Below are 18144 nucleotides of genomic sequence, written 5' to 3'. Positions count from 1 at the left end.
AAAGTACACTCATCTCAATGCTTCCAGTGTGATAGCCTAACACGACATGTAAGCATAAACCGCTCAGCACTGCACTATGTTGGCAAAACGAATTGAAGGCATTAAAATATTTAATCAACAGTTTTAAAAATTTGAGTGTGCTAACTAGGTACTTAAATGGTCAAAGATTTTGCCATGATATTCTGGATAAAATTGCTCAATCCCAGATTTTCTGCAGCTTCCCAAAACTTGAAATCTTTTTTTTCTCAAAAACTGCACTTTTTGACATGAGAGTAGACCTACTTTTAAACTTGACTCTTTAATTTAAAAAAAAAACATGTTGTGGAAGTTTGTGTCTCTGTGGATTGCCAAATACGAACTTATCACTCAGTATATTTTTCCAAACTTTTTGCAACAGCTACTGAATGACACAACAAATACCGAAGAAATAGAAGATGAAATTCTGCAACTTGAAGCTGGACCTTTAACACTGCAATTGAAATTTCGGTAATTACATTAGCAGATGCTCTTACAGCATATATATAGGTTTCATCATATGTTGTAAAGTGAAGGTACAATAAGAATGTGCAACAGGCACTGTTGGCCCAACGGGCCGACAGTTCCAAATTACCCCAGTTGGCAAAATCGTTCTTTTATGTTGATTTAACATCTGTAATCAATTCAAGAAGAATGGACTTAGGCTAGCTACACGGGACAACTGTTCAGTGTTCAGCCACAATTTGATGGCTAGTTGCTGTTGGCTAAGATGCTTCCATTTCTAAAACTTGAAAATCTCAAAAAAAAACTGATTAGGTCAAACCCAATGCTTTTGTTTCCATGTTTGTTTTGTTGCCAAGCAAAATCCTGTATGTGTGATATGATTTGTCAGTTTACTGATATATTTTATTCATTACATGAAAAAGATTGTGGGTTTTTAAGAAAAGAAAATTGAAATTTTGATGATAATTATAATCCTATAGGAAAACAAGAAAATAATATCTGGTCAACACATTGGCATTTGTAACAAACAGTTAATATTTTTGTATTTCTGCTTGTTGATCTCAAATCCAAGACAGTAATGGCATGATATTAATAAATTTTATCTCATTGATTTGGAAAAAGCTGCATAAAAAATGTCTGAAAGAAAATCAATTATTAATCGCTTTGTACTCGGTTGATCTTGGGTAGTCATGACAAAGGATTTGCTGCTACTGGTACCTTGTGTATTAGAACGTGATGATAAAAAGTAGTTTCACTTTTTTATTGATCATGATTCCTAAACGTGCGTAATTTAGAAAACTGTGTAGGTGTAAACTGCGCAGGTGTATCTTTCTCTTGTTTAATCCGCTATTAGATTCCTTTTTAATATTAGTTTTAGGTCTGCAGACATTGAATCAATGTAAAAACTACCGATTGTGCTTGTCGCGTTAGGTTTCTCTGGCATGACCACTGACCAGAAGATGGTCATTTTTTAACAAAATGTTGATTTTGTTGTCAGGTCTTGTCAAGCTGTCTTTTTGGCGTTAGAAAAATCAAGGGATCTCATTCAAATTGCTGATGAAAACTTTAAAATTCAGGTACAAATTTTCGTTATTGTGTCGTTGGTGTCCAGATCTATGTGTTGTGGTACTGAGTTCTCTTTCAGTTTCATTTTATTTCCATCATATCCAGCAAGCACCGGTACCAAAGAACCAAACATTTTGTGATCATAGCCGTTCCCAAATGGCCACAGCATTTGTTGAAACAAGCTTATGTCTGGTAGTGGCATATTTACCTTTATGAGAAGGGAAAGAAACCGATCTTCAAGTATTGTCTCTTCATTAATTGAGGCGGACGTAGCTGTGTTCTCAGCTATGTTCATTAATTGAAGCGGACATAGCTATGTTCTCAGCTGTTGAACCGATGTCCTTTCGAGTGTGGGGCGGACGCTTTCACCACTCGGCCACACAGCCTTGTTTCTTGTACTTTTAAATTGGCTCGTTTTTTGTTTTGTTTTTTTGCGCACGAAATTGGCTCGGCCGAACATACTAAACTACTATTCATCCTCGAAATGGCAGCTTAACCTACAGTAGTAATTTTTTTAGGCTATTTTTGAAGTTTGTGGAAAAATCACCCTTTTCATGACTAAAAATAATACTTGCATTTTTCATGTGCCTTACATTTTTGTGCGATTTTTACTTGGCTTTTTGAAGCATCGGAATAGATAAAGCTTATCACCCACAGCATCTTGTTATAGTTTGGCTTATTTCACACTCAATAGAACTTACCATGCCCTTAACCTCTCATCACATCTTTAGTGATTTCTCACTCGTTACCTTTCTGCTTTCAGTATGTCAATAAAATGTACGAGCGAATAACCGGGTATTCCTCCAAGCAAACGATAGGAACCGACCTGTCTAGCTACTTTGACAATGAAAGAAACGAAGAGGACACGTGGGAGAAGATTAAAGATGAAATTCAAAGTGGAAAGGTTGGTCTTCGTTTTCAGTCGATTTTTTGTTTCAGCCGAATTTTGCTGATTAATTTTTAAGTCATAGACATTAGACAAGCAAAACAAAGTAACCTTAGCGGGTTTAACATAATGTATTACACACAAAACAAAATATATAACATACTTTTTAAGTTATAAGGATAATATGTTTATTTTTATAAAATAATATTTTGCCTTCTTTTGGTGACTGTAAACTAGGCTACTAGTACTACAAGATGTTGAGAATGACAACTGGCTTGACCTACTTATTTTTGCTTTTATTATGACATCCGTTCTGCGACTAGCAAGTCTCCTTCATTAATCGATCCTTATAGCTATGTTTACGAGTGCTGCATCATTCATCGGCTTCAAAATGAGAAGCATTGGTTAGGCATCCAAACAGCCCTATGATTCTCAACCTTTTTGTAGTCACGGGTCTTTCAAACAGAATAAATAAACAAACTAATTCTCCGGCTTTTGTAGTCACGTGCACTTGTTTTCAAAGCACTATCAAGCCCACCAAGCCTTCATATTCTAAGAAAGGACCTGCAGTGAATTTTTTTTTTTTTTTGAAATACCGGTACTTGAATCATGTCAGTGCTCAAACTTTAATACTGTTTCTAAAATCAATGCATTTGCACAAACTCTGAGATAGAGGTAGAATTCAAATTTTCAATTATACAAATTCATTGGGTCATGATTTTGTTCATTGCCCACCTAGAAAATCAGTCTTTTTTACACCGTAAATGTTAAATAGAACTGCTCCGTTGTGTAAATGTTTACTGAGATGCTTCTATCTTAGGAATACGATGGATACGTGTATACGAAACGAAACCAGGGAGAAGACGGCCACTTTTCTGTTCTTGTCCTCCCCCTTACCAGACAAGATGAGTGAGTAGACATTCCCTATCATAGCAACTCAGACAGCAAAATCTTTCATTTTTATATTGATTCAACGTCTGCAGACGTTCCATATCTTCAACATAGCAGACAAGTGTGTTGCGAAACTTTTCATTTGAGGATTTTTAACTTGCGTTGAACACTGTGTCTTGTGGCTTGCGGTTTGAAATCAACTGCATTTTACTGTTGTTTGTGTGTTGTATCTAACGTGTCGATTGATAACGCATTTCATTCTCATACAGGTCAATCCATCAATATGTTGTTTTGAGCCGTCTCACTGGAAATAATTCAATGGTTCCCGTGAGTATTTTCAACGTATTCAATAAAACATTGTATTTTTAGCTAGTAAATTTTCTTGTAGCTTATTGAACCTTGAATTAAACTGGAGAATCTAGCTAACGTTTACCTGAAAACGATTGTTCAATATGTTGACGACCTCAAAAACTGTTCTAAACACACGTTTATTGCCTTATTCCACTTTTGGTTCCACGGCTTGGCGAGTACTTTTGCACGAGCTGCTTGAGTCGAAGAGATTTTAACGCGCTGGGCTATTCACTTAAGTGAAGTCGTAAATCATTCATGATGCTAAACTACCATCGCTTTTGAAACACCTGCTTCGTCAATTTCTCCGCGACTGTTTTCCTGCTGCAGGATTTATCCCAATTTATCGGAATAAGGCGGAAAAACTCCCATGAGTTTAACCGGAAACACTCAGGAACTGGGGATCAGCTCCAACTACGACGACTATCGAACGCGTCACTTTATCTAGAAGGTTCGTCGTCGATCGTTTGTAAATAGCGCCTGACCCAGACAGCAAAATTCGTCATTTTTATATTGATTCAGACATTGATCCGCTTGCAGACATCAATGTGAAAACAACGGATTTTGATGTTTGGTTAAGTGATAAAAAGGGCTTTGGGCCAAATTTCGTTTCAATACATTCAATTTGCATTGTGAAACGTTTGTCTGTGCAGAAATTCTAATCAAGATGTCGCTGAGCTTGCGAACTAAAAAGTGTAACTTACCTGCATTCAATTTTTCATCAAGTAAACCTTTTAGATTGTTCATGCATTTAATTTTATGGCGTTTTATGTCTTGCGACATCCAATCCTCACGTCGTTGAAAAGCTTCCAAATGTTTCATTCCAAGCATCTACCTTCAGGTGACGGAACCCACCGGCGTACCAACTCCCTAGCCAAGATTTATTCCATGGCGATAGAGGCTCCCATCACCCAGGTAAGATTAACGCAATATTGCGTCATATGGACTCTAAATTATTTCACTTTTTGAAATGGCAACACTAATCTTCGAAGAGATCCACTCGAAACTGAATGAATAGTTTCCAGTTGAAGGGTTGCTACAGAAGATAAACGACGAAATGGTTTGACGAATGCTTGGTACATCTGTCGGCAGCAGTGGCGGCAGTGGTTAGCGCGTTGGGCTCGCAGTCGAGAGCCTGCATGTTCGACTCCACCCACCTGCAATTGCTGTTGTTTCTCTGGGCAAGAAACTTTACGATAATTGCCTCTACCCAGTGATCGATTTCGAATAATGGGTAGTACCAAATTGAAGTCATAAGTAGAGTAGACAACCGGAAACAGACATTGCCGTCGGCTGCAGCGTGGGTCAGGTGTACGTCGGAAGGCGTACACCGATGCATAGCGCTCAAGTCCGCTTTCCCCCAATGCAGGATAAAGATAAACAAACAAACAAACAAATCTGTTGCGCTTATCACACAGTCTAACACTATTACGCATTGACGGCAGTTAAATTATTTCAAATTGCTTTTCAGATAATCAATTTAATCAGCATTATAAGAGACAGCAGCCAGCCATCCGTCAGTGAAGTTCTGGATCAGATTCTAGAGATTCTTCGAAACTCTGAGCTTTACTCGCCAGCGGATCTCCCAAACCGGTCACGTGATCCAATGCTTACCGACTTCGTCGAAGGCTTGGTTACGGTAAGAAGCGCTGTGATTATAATTAATCTTTAATTAAGATAATTAGGTTAATTTTGAGCTAAAAGACATGTTTTTATCGAGCATAATCGCAGGCATGACTACTGTCTGAAAGTAGTTTTTATTTTTCTGGCATTACTTTTGTTTTTGTGAAACTAACAAAAATGGAATTAATTTATCGCAAAGGTTACTTTCGTGATTAGGAATAGCAAAAGAGGTGAAACTTGAATGATTAGACTCAGAAACTGATAGAAATGCGGTTTAATTACACCAGAATTTCAAGCATAGGATGAATATAGAAATCTCTCCCATATAATGACTATATAATGCGTAGTGATCAATATGGTTACTCTAAGTGCTTTCGAGAATATTAGCCCAATGAACTCCTCTAGCGTGCGACAGCCTCGGTAATAAACGAAAGCCTCGTTTCCCATTTTACTTCGCTTCAACAAAAGCCTCGTTGCTCATTTTAGATCGCTTCAACGAAAGCCTCGTTGCCCATCTTACATCGCTTCAACGAAAGCCTCGTTGCCCATTTTAGATCGCTTCAACGAAAGCCTCGTTGCCCATTTTAGATCGCTTCAACGAAAGCCTCGTTGCCCATTTTAGATCGCTTCAACGCTGAAACCATTTGTTCGTGCCCTTCGAGTTCTGTGAGGGCATCTGTGCGACGTTCGAAAGGACGTCGGTTCGATACCGCTCCTGAGCACGCAATTGTCTTTCGGCGAGCGGCTTAAACGGCACGGCAACAACAACGGAAGCAGCTGACTCGAGGACTATACGTCTCTTCACTGCTTCCAATCGTCTGTAGCGTTGTCGCAATAGAAACAAAATAAAAACATGATTATTATTGTATTTCTTCAGGGATCAGGATACAGCCACAGACGGGCTTCTGGAGGAACTGGTGAAAATCTTTTAGGAAGAAGTGAGTATTTTTATTTACAATTTTATGTTAGGTCAATTCTGCATCTGCTCATTGTAGCCACGTCTAGCTTTCCTAAAAATCTATCTACACTTGTATTTTATGAAGATCTTGAGTTTCCATTGTTTTCAATCGTTTGATGTCTCAGCTTATCGCATGTTGTTATGGTACTGCACTTTATAGGGATTTTAGATCATGGGGACGCGAAACTACATCCGCATTTGGACTATACCCGTACACTAGAAGGTTGCGTTTTTTATTGTATTTACCAAGTTATGTACATTTTATGGGTCATATAAGTGGAGTTAGTTTTAAAGCAATTTCAGGTTTTCTGTTAAAAGCAATTTTGCATCGAGGCGTAAAAAAATTGTCAAATTGGCAATTGACCCTTTTAATGTTGCCAGAAAAGCGGAGCTACGCATCTCGTAGTGTAATGTTCCTATGTATTCTACAGTGTAATAAAAAAAGCCATGTAAAATCGAGAGTTATCATGAAACGGAATTCTGCATTTGTTTTAAAAGTATGCGCCTTCGACGATTAGTGATGCACTCTATCATTTTTTTTTAGCCCCTCCCAGTGGCGGTATCAAGCCCCCACCCGCCCCGGGTAGTAAACTGGCCAATGTGATGAACGCGGACCCGCACATTGCCGAGTGCCTTAAGAACTTGGAGTCTTGGGATTACGACGTCTTAGCCTTGGAGAGGGTCACTGCTAAAAAGTAGGTCGCGCTTTGAACAACTCAAAAAAGTTGTCATCAGACTGGACTTGTAAGTTCTTGCCTGTGAATAGCTTTGTTGGAAAAAGTACCCAGCGTTTCAGTCTATTCTAAAAAAAGTCATTTTTTGTGTCATATAACCCAGCAGCTGCTATTATAGTTTTATACATGGGAGTATCAGGCAAGAAATTTATTTATTTTTGAAGTGTTTATAAACGTCTTTGCTTTTTACTTTTCATTGATTTAACAAATCAAAATCTTTGATGCTTGCTATTCTAGTGGATCTTCATCTGGACAGCAAATCAACGTATTTTTACAAGTGAAAAAACGGTTGATTCGCTGTCTTGGGTACTGCCTTGTGGCCAGAATCGTGTTCGCGATGTCGGGTGATAAGAACAGAAAAAAAGTCCAAACCAGCTACAACCCCTTACAAAATCTCAACTTTGTTTCAGACCTTTAGTGCATTTGGGGATGCACACTTTAAACCAGTTCAATACCTGTGAGGTTCTTTCATGCACACCCACAACTTTACATTCGTGGCTCCTTGAAATTGAGTCGAATTATCATTCATCGAATCCTTACCACAACTCCACACACGCCGCAGATGTGCTTCATGCCACAGCTTATTTTCTAAGGAAAGAGCGTGTCAAGGTTAGTGAATGCTTTTTGAAGTCTAACCCAGGTATAAGAATCATTCCATTTTGCTTCAAAGAAGCCCTGTCTTCATCCCTAATTATCAAGATCGCCATGTCGGTTGTATCACCGAGTGGTGAGAGCCCTGGTACGATGCTCGAAAGCAAGCTGGTTCGACACCGCTCAAGGACATGCGGCTGTGTCTTTCGTCAAGTCTGAATACGACACAAAAATGAATCGCCCAGTTGTCTGCAGCGATTCCTCAATTTCTCTTCATTGTTTGCATCTTCAATTTTCAAGTTTACTTCATGTCATTGCTGTTTCTTCCCACGTTTATTTTATGTTGTTTTTTTTACGTGTCCCATGGTCCCATCCCGACCGTTACCCTGTTTCGAAAAAAGATAAGCCTAAATATGTGTACCGACTCGATGACTTAGTGGTTAGTGCGTCCGCCTTTGAATCGGTAGACATGAGTTCGATACCCTGTCGGGTCATACCAAAGACTTTTTAAATGTGGTACTGAATCTCACTCTTGCTTGTCACTCTGAAATAAAATGGATGCGGGTAATAAAGTACTCAGTGGCTCATCTATGCGGCTGCATTGACACTGCCTGCTTTGTAAAGTGCTGAGGAGCAACGCGTTCTACGATGGACACAATGCTATACAAAACAAGCATTATTATTACATGGCTGTCAAAATAAATGTTAAAAACTTAGCCAAACTTTTCTATAGACCTGGATGGAACCAGTGGATGAAGTGGCAGCCCTGCTAGCAGCCATCATACACGATGTAGATCACCCTGGGAAGACAAATGCTTTTCTCGTCAACTCTAATAGCCCGTTGGCTCTGCTCTACAACGATACGTGAGTGCTATCTTTTAATGATACTCTACTACTGTTAAAATTGAACGTGTGTTATGCACTGTGCATCTAAACGGTTGGTTGCATTACAGCTACCAAATCAGGCTTTTTTACATTGATTTGACGTCTGCATACGTTAGATTTATGTTTGTTATATTTGGTGGCCGATGTTTATATTCGAACTGGGAGCGAATTTTATTAATTCAGACGAAACGAAACAAAGTCCCAGACGACAAAATCCGTCATTTTTACATTGATTCAACGTCCGCAGACGTTGAATCAATGTAAAAATGACGGATTAATGTCTGGGGTGGCTGAGACGACGAGCGAGATTTCGTCGGTCGATACTGAATAAAACATCGCCTTATTTCTACGACAGTTGTTGCTGGAATGGAAATGTACAGTTTGAGAATTTGAACAAATCTTTTTATCGTTTCAGCGCCGTCTTGGAAAGCCACCATGCAGCGTTTGCATTCAAATTCACTGTGAATAGCGGCACCTGTAACATTTTCAAAAACATGTCAACGTAAGTAGTACTTTAAATACTGCATGTATGTTTAACATTTATCAATACAATGGAATCCTTGATCTAATTTTAGTAAAGTCATCTCTGAAAAGTGTTGTTTATTCTTGTATTGGGGTTTTGTACATTAACGTTTTTTCTGAGTGACTATATGAAGGAACAAAGTCCAAGTTTTACGAAATTCTATTTTATCAGGAAAATCAACCTTGTTTTCAATAAAACTAAAGTTGTTCCATCCTTGCTTCTCAGCCGTTTGCCTGTTTCTAAACGTAGACAAGAAATCATCAGTGGAAGACCTCAGCCAGTAAAATGTGTCATTTTTTGCATTGATTCAGCGTTTGCAGACGTTGAAACAACGTAAAAATAAAGAATTTTGCTGTCTGGAAATGACTGTATTGTGCTGCTCTCTTACTCCCCACCCGAAAGCTTTAAACTCAATCTATTCCCAGACAGCAAAATTCGTCAATTTTACATTGACTCAACGACTGCAGACGTTGAACAAAGTAAAAATGACGGATTTTGCTGTCTGGGTTTTTATTCCCACCCAAGTTTGAGATTGCAAAGTTTTTGCAAGTTTGAGTTTTTTCGTTTTAAATTTGTTGGCATTTGTTTATTTTCTATCACTTTAAACACTTATTTTCTATCACTTTCAGCAAAATGCCAAGTTTTTTTTCAGGCCATTCTTTGAAGTTTCTTGCTTTCTATTGAATTTCCTTCTTTAATTCCGATTCACGCCCTTGTCAGTGGCATCTGCTCTGCAGCAGATCCAAAAGATTTCCGTTTCCAAAATTATCGAACTCAATCGATTTTTACCCGGCCAGCAAAATCCGCCTTTAACATTACTGAAAAAAAGTCTGCAGACGTTAAATCAATGTAAAAAGACGGATTTTGGTGACTCGGTGATCTCCTGCTCCACCACCATCTGTCCAGCCAGCGAAATTACTGTTTTTACATCGTTTCAACGTCGCTAGCGATGTAAAAACGACAACTTTTGCTTGCTGGGACTCACCTCTAATATTTTTTCAATCACCAACTTTTCCACTTCCAGAGACAACTTCCGGAACATTCGACAATCCATCATCGACATGGTGCTTGCTACTGAGCTCTCGAAGCATTTTGAGCACGTTAACAAATTCATTGCAATCGTTACCAAAAGCAACAATAACAGTAACTCGCCTCTGGAGCAGGTACGGTGACCGTGTGTTTTTTAAACTGTGAAACTTGCTTATAAATGTCGATTCTATCTCAAAGAACGTCAAATCAATGGACTGCATTCAAAGTCTGTAACTGCTGGCTTTATATATAACGTTATATAATGTGAATATAACGTTAAAACAAAGAAAAAAATGTCACAATATGAATGTGTTAAATTAACAACGTTAATCAGACGAAATTGAAAGTTATGATTCTGACAAAACTGTCTTTCAGGAGGGGTCCGCGTCCTTAAGCAATCGGGCATCAGGTACAAGCACTCCTGTGGTCACCCATGAACTGAAGACCTTGATCAAAAGGATGATGATCAAGGTTGCAGACGTGATTAATCCGGCTCGTAAAACTGAACTCTGTGTGGAGTGGGCCCGGAGGATATCGGAGGAGTATTTTACCCAGGTGTCCTGATCTTAAATTTCTTTGTTTTCTTGGCTTAATACCTATGGCTTCTGCGTCTATGACTTTTAATGTTTTCTTGGCATGTTGGGGCAAGAGGGCCTCTGCTGCGTGTCAGTTTGGTGCGACGAAGCAAACAGCTAACCACATCATCTTGGGCTGTCCCATGTATTCCCCTCCCAACGGAATAACAGGCATCCGCAAACTTGATGACCTGTTCAGTTCAGGTTATATTTTTGTGCTGGCGAATAAACAAAAATACGCAATAAACACAAATAATTCGCACAACAAGGATGGCCGATTTTCCGCTGATGATTGCTCAAAATTTGCTCAAGTTTTTACTGACTCACACTTAAGCTTTTGGTTCTTGTTAACTGCCAGTCTCTGCGTTTATGAATTAACTTAGCTCAGTAGATCACTGGCGGTGACTCCTGGTGAAAATGGTGCTTAAAGTCGGGAAAAGACATGTTGAAATTCTTAAAGTATTGTAAGTGAGCTGCAAACAACACCACGTAAACGCATAACCAGTTTTCTTGCATGAGAATTGTCAACCCAGACGATTTACCGAGGATTTGTTAAGCGTTCCGATAATCACATACTGAAACATGATAAAAAATCAGTCCGCATTGGTGTATTGTACACACGCAAGAACACGGACGCACTGATTTTGGTGCTGCCATTTATAAACAACCAGGTCTTTGCAGACGGATGAAGAAAAGCGGCTAGGGTTGCCAGTTGTTATGCCTCATTTCGACAGGAAGACTTGCAGCATGCCGAAATCGCAGATGACCTTCATGGACTACTTTCTTATGGACATGTTCGAGGCTTGGCACGGTAAGCAGCTGGGTGTTTGACGTGGAAACTGCGTTTTTGAATGTAAAAGGCTTAATGTAGGTGATTGCAGTGCATGTCTGATCGTTTTCATGTTGTCGTTAGCAAAAGTTGTCGTTTTTACATCGATTCAGCATCTGGATGGGCGATTGAGTTAGGCAAAGTCAACGAATTCAATTTTGTGAAACCACTGAGGTTTTTTGACTATCTAGAAGTTTAAAGGCCTACTAAATGATATTTTCAAACGGGAATTAAGCATTAAAATGCTTAAACTGAACACTGAAGAATAGATTTCATAAAAATTACTGAAAAAAAATTGTTTTTAATGGCGCTGGTAAGGCCCAAAATCCAATGTTTCTTTTATTTTTTTTGCAAAATGACCAAAAAGTGGAAACACTGCTCGAGAATACGTCACCAGCGACCAGCAGTAGCAATATCAAAAGTCTTTTCGTGCGTTAACTTGGAAAGTTCAGACGTGTTGCGTTCCAAGAATTTTCACCTTGATTCAAGGCCTGGACACGTTGAATCCATGTAAAAAAAATGCTGATTACTCCACGCCTGCTAAATTGCCTAGCTGAAATCGTTTCACATGAGTTCACATGCCTTTGTGGAGTTTGCCTTCAAAAAGTTGCTTTTTACGTAGTCATTAGTCATTTTACATTGATTGAAGGCCTGAATGCGTTGAATCTATGTAAAAGAGGTTGATTTACTGTTTGAAGAACAAGATCTGCCATTTGACACTATGGTTCATGAGAAAATACATACAATTAAATCGCACGTAGTAAAAACTATTGCCCGATCAGCTGATTGCTAGTCGCTGGTGACGTAGACTGCATAACTTCAAAAATTGATTTTATTGTCTCATATATATCTTATTGACAACGGACCAATGGGAATGAATTACATTATTCCAAGTCTTGAAAAACCAATAAAAAAATATTTCTAATCCAAGCGATTTCGGCGCAACTTTTCTCTTTTATCAAAAATAATTAATATCAGATGAAGAAACAGTAGCAGCAGATGCTTAGAGATTATATATGATCTTGGTTAAATTATCCCTGAAAGTTTTACTGCTGCTCCCAAAGAGCTAAGCTTCTTTATTTTTGTGCAGAGTTTTGCTCCATCCAGGATATCATGACTAACTTGTTGGAAAATTATCAGTACTGGCAGAAGCTCCATGATAAAGGAATAATGCGCCTTGCTGAACTGGAAGACACTTCCTTCTCAGATGATGAGGAGCTCAATGAATCAAATATTGACGATTTCGTTCCATCAGAGAACAAAGAGGAAGTCTCAAAAGAGACAGCTCCTCTTGAGAATCATTTGTCCTGATACATCCTTGTTAGGTTAACTCCTTGTCGTTTTCCTGCGTCCTCCTTTCTGGAGGAGACAACACTGAACAGCTCACACCAGGATCAAGAGTTTTTGTTCAAAGCAGCTAAATTCCACTGCCCTCTTGATGGACGCAATTTTTCCGTATCAACTCCAAAGATCACTCGACAATTGCTTTGAACTAACATGAAGTCGAATTTCAGGAGGAGCTGCATCTTTTGACCATGAGACTACGAAAAACGGCGAGATTTCTACTAAAATATGCTTTTTTTCTGACTTTATGTTTTTTTGTGCTCGGAGCCAAGTTACGTTGGGAACTGTTTTTTTTTCGTAATGATCTCTCCACAGTTGCAAGTGTGGTTTGACGTGTTCCCAAATGTCCATTTTCTTTTTTGACCGACTCCCATACACCATAGAGACCATTTTACAACACCAACAACCATCCCTACCAAATACACAAACAATTTTTACTCAAAATGATCACATTTTCACCAAAGCTTTTGCTTCCAAAAATACAGAACATCTTTAAATTTAAGACAAAAATTGATCACAACTACGAAACAGAATAAATAATAGAATGACAATAGCAAATTAATTGTCATGTGAAATCAATAGATTCAATTTTATCATAGAGTTTTGCCGCTCATATCTGGCTTCATCAGTACAATTTTCTGCCACAAATTTGATTGAAATAGGTGACATACCCGATGCGTGTAAATTGAAGTACAAATCAAAGTTATCTGTAAAAAGAAAATATGTAAAATCCACGTAGAAATTAAAAAAAACAAAACATTTACATTACTTGAAATTTCATCTGCTGATGTTTTTCATGAATGCTGCATGTTTCTTGATGCAACTTAATAGTATGAAGGACTTACTTCGGCGAAGGCCTTAGTATTGAGACATTGTACAAACTTAGATCGCCTTCAGTCATGATTATGATTAACTGGCTGTGGTCTCTGAAAGAAAATTTTTTGTTTCAATTGTAATTGATATAATAAATTTGCGTGAGACGATTTTTGCAACTGTTCAAATCGTTTTTGCATTTCTGTCAACGCTAAGAACTTCTTAATGGATAAATCTCGTTTAATTGAAATCATATATTCATGACGATTCTCGTTTTTTCTGGTCTCAACTCTTTCACTCTTTTTCCTGCAAAATTTTGTTTGAATTTTGAACAACAAACATTTTCAAACGCGGGTAAGTTTCAAAGCAAAATTTCATCCCTCCCAGAAATCAATCCTTTTTCACATTACATGGCTTTAAAACTATTTTTTATGATTAGAAAGAAAATACTATACAGGGCATTTTAACTGCAGAAAACAAAAACAATTTTAGAGTCATGTAATTTTCACTTTGTGTAGAGCTATATGTGCTTGGGAGGTTGCTGATTGTTTTCACTTGTTGAACCTACATAAATCAGTTTATATCCTTGTGGATCGTTTTCATGCTTCATGGGCTAATTCGACAGAAGTCTGTAGGTGCACTTCCTGTGTTTCTTATAACCTTTTTAGTTTTTACATTAATTGGATTTAAAAAGGCCTGATATACTGCTCGGGTTGTAAGATGACCAGCTGTAGAAGAAAGGTTATTTGTTCACGCTTGGTAAACTCCCCTCCAATTTATGTTACGTCATCGCTTCTCAGGTGAAAAGGAAGCACAACTGCAACAGTTGATACACCAACTGTAGATAAACCAACTGTAGATAAACCAACTGTTGATACACCAACTGTTGATACTCCTAGACTTAAAGCAACTGTTGCAGAAAAGGCGACTGGGAGAAAGGAACTTGCCACCTTACTTTCCCTAGTGCCGAAGGCTTGGTACGATGAGAACCATATTTTCTCATTGCCGACTCTTAAATCAAGTATCCACCTTTACTTTTTTTAACGCAATGCAGACGTTGGATCAAAACATAAAAATAAACGTTGCTTTCGGGTATGTCTAGCGAGCATCAGCACAAATCTTAAATCCAACACAGTCACGTGACAAACTGTGCGGTTGTTTCGCGATCCAAATGTTGCTTTCAACTCAAATAACGTGGCTATATGTACGAAAACGTCATGACACAGTCGCATCGCAAGAAAGTCGTTAACTGGAATATGGGCTGCACAGCACCAGGCGGTGTGTTTTGACTGTGACCTCGCACATCTTCTACACTGCAACCATTAGAACTTTCCTGAAATGTTTGGAGTCGAATGCATTTTAATAAAACGACGACAACAAACAATTACGCTTGCAACATGAAAGTTTTCAAATTTACTTTATCTTTCAACATTTTTTGTACAGTATTTAAAAATATTTTGTTTTTATTCGATATACACGAAAGATGAAGTTGAAACGTGATTGATCATTGGTAGAGCTTTATGAAAACTATCCTAATCACAACAAAAAACTTACTGTTGGTTTCTTGCAAAGATTTCCCATCAAAACCATTGTTTTTTGCCGATTGGATGACATCACTACTTTGCTTCTTAGAAATAGATGATAATTCAGATATCTAAACGTTAATCCTATGTCGAAAAAACGTGGGATTTGAATAGTCAACATTGCACCAAACTGTTGTGTCAAATGGACAACTATGGCAGTTGAGGGAGATTATATTTCAATGTAAAATGAAAAAAGTCTTCATGAAATAAAGAACTTTCAAAAGTTGCTATTTAGTATTTCAGGGGTGTACACTGTACAGCACACTAACCTCGGGTCAGAGGGTTGCCCGATGTTTCGCTTTTATTTGGTCTTTACTAAATTCGTTGCAATGTAAAGTGAAGTTGGAACTGTTTTTCCTCGGCTTCTACATTGAAAATCATTTCGAGTTTTTTTACACCTTTCTAACACTTTTTTTTGTAAGGCCGCACTACATCTAACCAACAAAATAAGCAGGCTCTTTCTATTTTTAAAATAAGGTTTGTTTTGACATATTGTTTAATCCGGTGGCTTCCATCAACATCGTAATCATACAAATCTCTCAGACAGCAAAATCAGTCATTTTTTGATTAAATTTCTTTTATGAAAAGGTTTAATTAATGTAAAAATAACGGATTTTGCTGTCTGGGGTGGCCCAAGAGGAGAAATAGCTGCACACCACTGATTAACCCGAACACAGTCACAAAAAGCTTGGTTTTCATGCAGGAAACGAACATTTTGATTGCATCTGTTATCTTCTTTCCGCAGGCTGTCTGCAGACACATATGTTGCCTAAGGCTTGTTATTCTGACACAACAAACGCAATGCCACACAGCCAACATAAGTTGCCACCTTTCAATTGTTTCAACTTCGCCAAGCGTTGAAATGATGCAAAAAGGTAACTTTTGCTAGTTAGGACTTTCCTGAGAAAGTGTCATCCAACAGAAAAGGGACAATCTCTCGTATCGAGAAGTAAAAAGCTCAACATCCCAGACAGCTAATCAGTTCTTTTTTACATTGATTCAACGTCTGTAAACGTTGAATCAATGTAAAGAATAGCTGATTTGATGGCTAAAATGTCTGCACTGAAAAGAAATACGATTATTGCTTTCACTTTGGATCGCCTTCCATTTTTACAAATCAGTCTTTTTGGGTTGATTCAACGTCTGTTGACGTTACACCAATCTAAAACAGATTAATTTTTCCAGCTGGGCAGCTTACAGAATCAAGTCTGTGGACTGGGATGAAAGTGCCAAATATGACACAATAAACTCGCGCTATTAGTAAAATATTTTACATCTTTTTAATGTAATTTTATCTGCTTGCGATGTAAATTTGTTAACCAGCATACTTGACTGTTAGGAGAATTTATCAACTAACCATTGAAAACATTTTCAATTTTCGTGTCAACTCGTCCGAAATAGAATCGTTGAAAACATAACTGAAATGTTTTTATATATTTTGTTGTTGTTTCAATGGTGTACATGGTTTAGGGACTATAGACAATTTGAATGGAACAACGCGTCTAATTTCTTCCCAGTTTGTATTGCGTTGTTGCTTCAAAATACTTGTTTGTGGCCAGTTAACGTCTCTTTGCATTTCTCCGAAACTCAACTTCTAGCTAATGAAATTCATCCGCGTTCGGACAGTGAGAAATCTCAGGCGGAAATTCAGTCTCCAAACTGACTTGCTTGACGACTAAGCTTGGACGCTTAAAGCCTATAGTGTCACGATGGAAATTTCCAATGTTATTTGAAGCGAAAAAAACACTATTTTCTCTTAAACTAAATTTTGGAAAGCTACTTTGCTTTTCAGCAAATGTTTCTTTTAAAACGAATATTTTTCATGGGAAGAAAATTGAAAAAATAATTCGTTTGACGCTTTGCATCAGCACAGAGACACCTTCAATTGAGGAAAAGTGAATCGACTTCTACAAGTCATTTGTTTTATTACCAATTAAACCAAGTTATCCAGGGAGGACGTATTTGCATTTGTGATCAATAGTCAAGTTGTAGCCTATTAATTGATTTTAATGTCGACTATCAAGTAATTAAAGCGTGAAACGAGCTCGCCTACTGATTTGTTTCGGCTCCCAGCCAGTAAATGAGTCCTTTTTTACATTGATTTAATGTCTGCAGACGTTGAATCAATGTAAAAAACGTTTTATTTTCTGGCTAGGCTACGGCTTCAGGTTGTGTTTTTAAAGTTACGTTGTAAATTTTTACGTTTTTCTTTCGTACTGAAATTTTTCTTCATTGTCATTATCAGTATTTTACTGCATTGGCAAAATCTTTCACTTTTACGTTGTTTTTTTGTCACTTGACGCAAAAAAGCTATGACGAGAAAAGTAACGGATTTTGCTTAGGGTGTTTTTGTCACTGGTCTTTTTCCTTTGTCGTTTTTTAACGTTGTTTGACCTTAAATTAACATAAAAAAGACAGTTGATCGCATATTTCGACTTCGCGTCAAGGTGCTGATTTACCTTGGCAGATTATTTCGGTGTTTTTACATTAAATTTGGATCGGCAGACGTGAAACGAACGAAAAGATGAAATAATTCGACTCCATTAAACTGAAACTGCTTTCACACTTTGTATTTTAGCAATTTCCTGTTTTGTATGCTATTACATTACGATTGATTTATGAGCAGCTCAGGCCTACTTCAGCAAAGGTCAGTTTTAGTTTTCCCTTTTTACATAAAATACAAGTTCAAATTCTTTATTTTATTTTTTATCTAAATGCTGCTCCTTGCCATCACAAACAGTGTTTATGTGAGATAGATTTTAATTAAGTCTGTTATTTGAAGGTTTTTGTAAAAAAGAAAGAAGATATACGGCTGTAGTCCCAATTGTGAACCTTTTATCAACTGTTGCCTTTTTTAACTTTGACTTTGCCAACACATTATTTTTGTTCCTGAATGAAGACAAAGTTTTGTTGAGTGTGGAATCCGAAATTAGTTAATTCGCGGTCTTTTTTTCCCCGAATTGCGAAGGTTGGACGTCAGTAAATTT

At 37.8% G+C, this 18144-nt stretch overlaps 1 protein-coding gene across 2 annotated transcripts in view; it reads left to right on the top strand.

Annotated features, from left to right (window-relative positions):
• LOC145769863 (high affinity cAMP-specific and IBMX-insensitive 3',5'-cyclic phosphodiesterase 8A-like) overlaps nucleotides 1-17584 on the top strand; it is a 30014-nt gene extending 12430 nt beyond the window's left edge. For both annotated transcript variants that reach the window (XM_082581406.1, XM_082581405.1), the window contains exons 7-23: nucleotides 398-486; nucleotides 1478-1556; nucleotides 2309-2449; nucleotides 3252-3340; nucleotides 3592-3649; nucleotides 4001-4121; nucleotides 4512-4585; nucleotides 5142-5309; nucleotides 6171-6231; nucleotides 6796-6946; nucleotides 7396-7594; nucleotides 8310-8440; nucleotides 8877-8963; nucleotides 10009-10147; nucleotides 10389-10568; nucleotides 11270-11399; nucleotides 12508-17584. In XM_082581406.1, coding sequence (XP_082437532.1) covers nucleotides 398-486; nucleotides 1478-1556; nucleotides 2309-2449; nucleotides 3252-3340; nucleotides 3592-3649; nucleotides 4001-4121; nucleotides 4512-4585; nucleotides 5142-5309; nucleotides 6171-6231; nucleotides 6796-6946; nucleotides 7396-7594; nucleotides 8310-8440; nucleotides 8877-8963; nucleotides 10009-10147; nucleotides 10389-10568; nucleotides 11270-11399; nucleotides 12508-12728 — 2118 coding nt within the window. In that variant the 3' untranslated portion in view covers nucleotides 12729-17584. The remainder of the gene's footprint in view (nucleotides 1-397; nucleotides 487-1477; nucleotides 1557-2308; nucleotides 2450-3251; nucleotides 3341-3591; nucleotides 3650-4000; nucleotides 4122-4511; nucleotides 4586-5141; nucleotides 5310-6170; nucleotides 6232-6795; nucleotides 6947-7395; nucleotides 7595-8309; nucleotides 8441-8876; nucleotides 8964-10008; nucleotides 10148-10388; nucleotides 10569-11269; nucleotides 11400-12507) is intronic.
• Nucleotides 17585-18144: the final 560 nt, after the last annotated feature.

Source organism: Aplidium turbinatum, chromosome 5 (genome assembly GCF_918807975.1).
Source record: "Aplidium turbinatum chromosome 5, kaAplTurb1.1, whole genome shotgun sequence".
Taxonomy (NCBI): Eukaryota; Metazoa; Chordata; class Ascidiacea; order Aplousobranchia; family Polyclinidae; genus Aplidium; species Aplidium turbinatum.
This window is presented reverse-complemented; position numbering and strand designations above follow the sequence as displayed.